At 44.1% G+C, this 7,202-nt stretch overlaps 1 protein-coding gene across 1 annotated transcript; it reads right to left on the bottom strand.

Annotated features, from left to right (window-relative positions):
- Positions 1–308: 308 nt before the first annotated feature.
- si:dkey-39a18.1 (uncharacterized protein LOC557637 homolog) lies at positions 309–6,854 on the bottom strand. The gene is made up of 6 exons (XM_042704777.1): positions 6,658–6,854; positions 5,650–5,773; positions 4,684–4,895; positions 3,456–3,593; positions 1,393–1,751; positions 309–709 (listed from the first exon to the last, which is right to left on the bottom strand). Exons 1-6 carry the CDS (start codon positions 6,672–6,674, stop codon positions 309–311), a joined length of 1,251 nt encoding a protein of 416 aa, XP_042560711.1. The 5' UTR covers positions 6,675–6,854.
- Positions 6,855–7,202: the final 348 nt, after the last annotated feature.

The following is a 7,202-nucleotide window of genomic DNA, read 5'->3' as shown; positions in this document are numbered from 1 at the left end:
AGTAAGGTACTAATAACACCAAGGCCATGGGACTGACACCCAGGGAGCGCATGTACTGATAAAAATGGAGATCTGCACAAAATAAATCTGCCAGATGACTATAAATGAGATGAGGAGAAGGGAGAGTTATCCCTCCGTCTCAAACAGCCGAACACACCAGGAAAAACTGCTTTAATAAGACGCATCCACAAGGGGGCACCATAGGACAGACGCATGCACATCCCAACCGCATCTCATCCCATTACATCCCAGCTATCAGATGACTACGGAACAAATCCATGACGCATCAGCGCCAGACCGGGGCCGGATCAGGCTGACTGTCTGCTTTCACTGCGTAGCGCATGTTTCGGTGAGGGAGTGGGGCGAGTCATGGTGATTTTGGGCAGCGTTCGCCCCTGCCAACCAGGCACATCCACCGCACCCTGCAGCAGAACGGTGACTGTCCTTTGAGGTGCGGCTGGCACGGAGTCCCGCGGCTGGAGGTGGGCGCAGGGGGGCACCTTGGCACGGGGCCCCAGCGTCGCCTCCTCTCTGTAGGGCAGCGGAGAGTGCAGGAGCTGCCTGCACAGCTGCTCGCGGAAGCCCGAGAGGGGCTCCAGGAGGTGAGGGTACGGCACGGAGGGTAACCCGCACCCCTCCTCCCACACACACTCCAGCGCACCCCTCTTAAACGCAGCCCCCCGCCTCCATCCTGGCCGAGGCAGCACAGCTGAAAGACATGTGGAGCTGAAGTGAGTCCAGTGTTACGGACACTAAATATATGTCTACATTTTCACTTTTCTCCCTGCAGTGCCTTCATGTCTTTCCGGTGATGTCATCTACCTCATACACATGTTAACCTTTAACATTTAGGTTAAATACTCATATGTACTGCATACGAAACTTTCAGAATACACATTGCGCATCAGTTTTTCACGATACAGATGTACAGTACATGCCACATATGCATCGGACGCATGTAACATTTCCCATGTGTTGTAGTCTTGCCTGTGTTAGTTACTCCATGTGCTTTAGCCTTGCCTGTGTTAGTTACTCTATATGTTTTAGTCTTGCCTGTGTTAGTTACTCCATTTAGTCATTTGTAGTCATACTCCATGTGATGTAGTCTTGCCTGTGTTAGTTACTCCATTTAGTCATTTGTAGTCATACTCCATGTGATGTAGTCTTGCCTGTGTTAGTTACTCCATTTAGTCATTTGTAGTCATACTCCATGTGATGTAGCCTTGCCTGTGTTAGTTACTCTATGTGTTGTAGTCTTGCCTGTGTTAGTTGCTCCATGTGATGTAGCCTTGCCTGTGTTAGTTACTCTATGTGTTGTAGTCTTGCCTGTGTTAGTTGCTCCATGGGATGTAGCCTTGCCTGTGTTAGTTACTCTATGTGTTGTAGCCTTGCCTGTGTTAGTTGCTCCATGTGATGTAGCCTTGCCTGTGTTAGTTACTCTATGTGTTGTAGTCTTGCCTGTGTTAGTTGCTCCATGTGATGTAGCCTTGCCTGTGTTAGTTACTCTATGTGTTGTAGCCTTGCCTGTGTTAGTTACTCTATGTGATGCATGGCTGGCTGTGATCAGGCACTGCCTGGGAGTCGATATGGAAGGTCCCGGAGGATTATGGGAAGAATGCCTGAAGGGCAACTCTGGGGTGTCTCCTGTCTGGCTGGATCTCTTCAGAGTGTGATCCCCTTCTCTGGGGAATGGGCGCTGGGGCACCGGGCGGGGCTCACAGGAAGAGGAGCTGACTATGTGTCTGTCTGGCCTGTGGAGATGCACACATATAGATGTATAGTGTACGGAGAAGATTCATTCATTCAATTGACTGTCTAATCAGTTTCACACAAAAATCGAAGCAATAGCATCACATGAACAGCAAAGGAATAATAATGTATAAAGAATATAGTAATAACTAGGAAACTAGAAAGGCAGAGATGATGATATACTCATGCAAAAAATAAAAGTTAAAATTATTTGAGTGCCATAGAAAAATGATATAAAATCCCATTGCAGATGGTTGTAGGCATGGTTGAAATACTCTGCTTTTCCTCGTAGTCCACCGTAGCAACTGTGGAACTCATCTGCACAAAACCAGTAGAAGGCATGTCCATTAAAGCCTCATACATCTTTCATGTCAGGTGTGCCGTCTGTTTCTCCAGACAAGTGCCCAAACAGTTGGAGAATGAATGGAGCCGGATGAGTGCTTTTACGATTATACAATTTTATATCTCAGGGGCCACATTTTCATGTTACAGTACTTTTCATTTCCCGTTGGGTAAAATGGCTGCACTCAATCCTATTATGGTTCTCATAAAAACTATTACCAGTGGGGAATATCTGATGGAATGCTGTGAAATAGCTTTCATTCAGGTACACCCTGACTTGTCGTGTTGTTGCAGCCTTACGTGGGCAGATGCGAGAAGTTGTGCGCGAGGAAAACAAGAGGTTGCAATTTTCAATTAACCGCCTCTCCGCTGCACTCTACAAGATAGCGGTGTTAACAATGCGCTCCCATCGCTTAGGTTTTTTTTTTCTTCTTTGCATTTCATTCTATTTTCTCTTTTTTTTCCTCTCAAACAAAGCTCCACTCGTTTGATTTCATTTGCCTCCATTAGCCTACCTACTGGGGAAAGAGCAGCGTAGCAACCCGGAGGAGATTCGACTCTCCACACGCACACTTAACCTCTCTCTCTTCACCGCCTCACTCCGCTCGGGGAGATAAACGAGTGGAGTTCTGAAACGGCATCCACCGCCACCCCGTCTCCCCACCAACTCCCTCTATCCCAGCAAGAGACTAACCAGCCTTTAAATCATTAATAAGCAGAAAATGACTCCGCACACATCTGCGAGGCCAGATATCGACTTTACCTCGTCTTTTATTCATCAGCGCAGGAATTTAGGAATTTAATGAACAGCCTCTCTTAGCCTGCGCTTGGCCTGCACGGGAAAGATATGCTCACACCTGAGAGAAAGTGTGGGAGTTGAGGAAACATGCCCTTTGAATGATAGCCACTCAGGAGCGTTTGCAATAGCCTTGCAATCATGGCACAACAGTAATGAGTGTTCGTCTAATATGGCTTAGGTCAGGTGTTTGCGATGCACTTGAAATGTTCACCTTCACAGGGTATACTGGGGTAGCATCCATACTACAAACTATTCGAGGTTTTTGAAACCATAGGCTACTTTGCCACATGTAAAGAAATGTATTTTTCACATACTACATGCTCAACTATTTAAAATAGTATAAATATTTATTCATTTAGTGGGCAGTTTTATCCAAAGCTAATTACAGTGCAAGTATATCTTTTAATATTGTATGTGCTCCCTAGGGGTCTAGTTGTTGATCTTGGTAATGTTAATACCTTCTTACTCTGCCAGTAGAACTACTGGAACCCACTGAAGTCAGGCATATAAAATGAACTGCTATTGTATCCACTCCCCTAAAGCAGTGGTTCTGTGGGTGTTGTACCTTCTCCCCGCCCGACCAGGAGGCCTTTCAGGTAGGGTGGACCCCTGGCTGTATCCCTGGCCCCATCTGGAGTTTATTATTGGGGGACATTTGTTGGTCTTCCTCCCACATTGCAAACCTCTTACTATGAGCGTAGGCCTACACACACACACATAGAGAGAGAGAAAGAGAGAGAGAGTGAGAAAGAGTCACACATACACAGCAAACAACACCCACACACATTCAGAGAGTGCCAGAGAGAGAAACACGCGACGATGGCCAAAACCCACTTGATTTTGCACCTCCGAAAAATGACTTTGTACTTGTTGGTGGCTAATTACATTGTTAACTGGATATTTCTGTACTGTGTGCTCCACTATGGGGCAGTGCTTGTTTTATGTCACGGTACAAATGTATCAGTAAAGACCTATGTCTTATTGCCAATTCCAGGCACTGATAGTTAGCTAGGCTCATTATACAGAGCAGGTTAATTTTTACATTTATTGTAATGGCCTGAGCATGAGTCATCACATTAAACTGCTCAGGTAGTGCACACCACGTTCACGTCGCCCCGCTTCAGCCTACACCCGGGGGACACAACAGGGTGCGCCTCCCTGTACTGCACTCAATGACCTGCTCAGGAACGGCTTGGTTTAAGACACACATACACACATTCCCAGACTCACGTACAATAACAAATCACACACACACACACACACACACACACACACACACACACACACACACACACACACACACACACACACACACACACACACACACACACACACACACACAAAAGCAGTCTTTGTAAAGGCTGCAGTGAATACCTGCATTGTGCACAAACTATGCTGAGGCTTTAACACCTCAGATTTAATTGAGACACAGACAATAGGCATGATGAGATGTTCCCGATGTACGTCAATAGCAATCTTGCTTTTTTATGAATTCACACAAATTCATTGCAAATGCAATTACCGCAACATTATCGCAAAGCAACAACAACAAAAAAACCCAGTCATAGAATTTCTGCATTATTCGCTATTGATTTTATTGAAATTGAAATCAATTTTGTAGATTTCCCGCAACAAATTCAGTTACAATCACAACAAACCCTCGCAAGATCCTGGAGTGACTGAAGCACTGCCATTTGGATTGGAAAATCACTGCTCTAGGTTATTACAGACTGGCTGCCCCACCATTAACGCCATTACAGTCAAACCCACTGTTTGATTGACAGGTTGAATACCTGGACTCCTGCTGCTGATGATTGATGGCTGGAAGCCTGACGTCTGAGACACCCGTCACAATCGGTCGGCTCGGGAGCCCTCTTGGCCTCTTGACCTTGTGGAGGTCCTTATTCAAAGTGTTCCTCACGCAAGGCAGGCTCCTCAAGCTCAGGACCTCCTCCGCGTCCTCTCGGTCCTCCTCTCCAACACCAGGCAGGCCCCTCAACACATCCTGCACAGAGACAGAGACACACACAAAACTTCAGCAGGACACGACAGAAAAAGCCCTACTGTGAACCCTGTGACCTCTCTGATACAGATTTCTCATTAACTACAATACACTGTTTATGTAGACTGTTTAAGAGACGCCTGCACGGTAGTGTTCTATTAAACTCAGTGGAATTCACTAAAAGGAGAGAAGAGACATCAGCAACTGTAAGGAAACTGAAAGATAGAATATATAAGATATAGAAGTTCAATCATTTGCGAAGAAGTACATATGAGGAAACAAAATCAGATATTTGGTGCTTTTGAACACAACCCTTTTTCAAAATAAACAAGCAAGATTAAGATTTGGCTAGAGAGACGTTACCCGTAATTTCGGCACTTTGTTGTTGGGTTTTTTTTCCGCATTAGCACAGCCAAATAAATCACTGGTACAATCCCGCTATTGTTCCTAGTGCTCCTCAATCATCTGTCTCTTCATCTGAACAATAGTGGTGATTTTGCACCATAGCCAAAGATTTCCACAAGCTTTTTAAAAAGCAACATGTGGGAAATACACAGCAATTACGATGTAAGATGGGTATTGGAGATATGCCACCATCCACTTCTTAGACCAGAACCCTGTTTCTATACAGCAATTCAAATGTACATTGTACAGTGTCATTATACATATTATTATTATACATATTATTCATGTACAATTTTTTTTTTTTAAATGAGTACATTAGAGACATACCACCATCCACTCATTTGATCGGTACCTTGTGTCGCGGGAGGGAGACGGGCTCGGAGTAGTAGGATGACACGGGAGAGACGTCTCGACTGGGCGACTGGGCCCTCCTCGTCCTGGCCCACGGCATCATCCGCAGCTCCAGCTGAAGTGGCCTGAGACAGGAAACTAGAGTCCTTAAGGACAGACTCAGGGAAGCCATTTCATCATCCTGTTCCCACACACATCTCTGTCAAATGCTTACATTTATTCCTTTATCCGGAGACTTTTATCCCAAACAACTTACAGTACAGTGCAGATATGCATTTTCATCACTATGGGTATTCCATGGATGTTAAACTTATTATCTTGGTGTAGTTAGTGCCAAATAGCTCTACCAGTTGAACCACAGGAAGACATGGCCATCCAAAATACTGTCTTCCCCTGAAAAAGCTGCTTTTCTTTTGCCAAACTAGGACACACTCATAACCCATGAAAATGAGAATTTGGCCAAAGATTATGTTATTTTAAAATGCAAGCACAGTCTCTGTGAAGGGGTGGTGTAAATGTCAAAAATCCAATCTTCTTATTTGTTGCTTTTGTTTATGGCAACAAAATGAAACTGACCCGGTTGTGTGAGATGGTATCAGTTATAGCAATAACAGCCTAACCTTGACAATGTTGTAAACAAATATGCGGTGAAGGTGCCTGGGGATTTGAGAAGTTTTTGAAAACGTTTTTGTTTTTTTACTTTGTGAACAAACTCAAGCTACAGATAATTACTTGAGAAGAAAACTTTCCAAAACACTATAATTTCAACATTATGAATTCATAGAAAAGATAATTACAATAACGCCTCCACAACATTTTAACCTGTATATATGTGTGTGTGTGTGTGTGTGTATGAATAGGGAGGTTAATTACTCATGTCAGGGGCAGTCTGTGCCCTTCACTTTAGAGAAAATGCTGGAAAAGAGCATCTGAAAATACCAGGGCAGTTTTTGTATACTATACTCCCTCGTTCTGTGTGTTGCATGTGCAGTGTATCTGAAAAACTCACCAGATCTCTCTAGTCATTTCTTCCCGTGTCAATCAGCAGGGCAGACGTCTGTTTGTTCCTCATGTCTGCTTGAAGAGAACAACTTCTGAGGAAACAGGTCCCTTTGAACACCATGAAAGACTTTTTTAAAGTCCTTTAAAAACCCAGTTGTATAAATTCTGATATTAATTAAGGGTAAAGATCCCCCCCCCCCCTCTCTGTGTCTTAAGTAGATGATTCTTTCATTCAGAGCAGAAAAGGATTTATATAATTCCATTAGTATAGGACATCGATTTGCATATAAATAGATGCTCACTAAGGAAAAATATATTTTTCAACCATTCCACGTGCGATTTAACTGGGCAGGATTCAGAGAGAGGCATCTAAATCAGGATACTGCTGATTGACTGCTAATCGGGGGAACAATTCAGCATGAAATAAACCTGCACTGAAATACACTTGGATTTTCCCCTCCCACTGACACCACATGTAAATGTATTCACCACTAACACACAGGGAAAGAGTGCCTACCAATATTTGTTGTTCCAAACGAGACCGTGAAACAG

This window comes from Clupea harengus, unplaced genomic scaffold (assembly GCF_900700415.2).
Source record: "Clupea harengus unplaced genomic scaffold, Ch_v2.0.2, whole genome shotgun sequence".
Lineage (NCBI taxonomy): Eukaryota > Metazoa > Chordata > Actinopteri > Clupeiformes > Clupeidae > Clupea > Clupea harengus.
This window is presented reverse-complemented; position numbering and strand designations above follow the sequence as displayed.

Excerpts from the sequence above, each read along its gene's own strand:
- si:dkey-39a18.1 (XM_042704777.1), bottom strand. Across the intron at positions 4,896-5,649 it reads TCTCCCTCCCGCGACACAAG|GATGTGTTGAGGGGCCTGCC; the intron begins GTACCGATCAAA and ends GTCTCTGTGCAG. Across the intron at positions 710-1,392 it reads ACATGGAGCAACTAACACAG|CTGTGCTGCCTCGGCCAGGA; the intron begins GCAAGGCTACAA and ends CATGTCTTTCAG.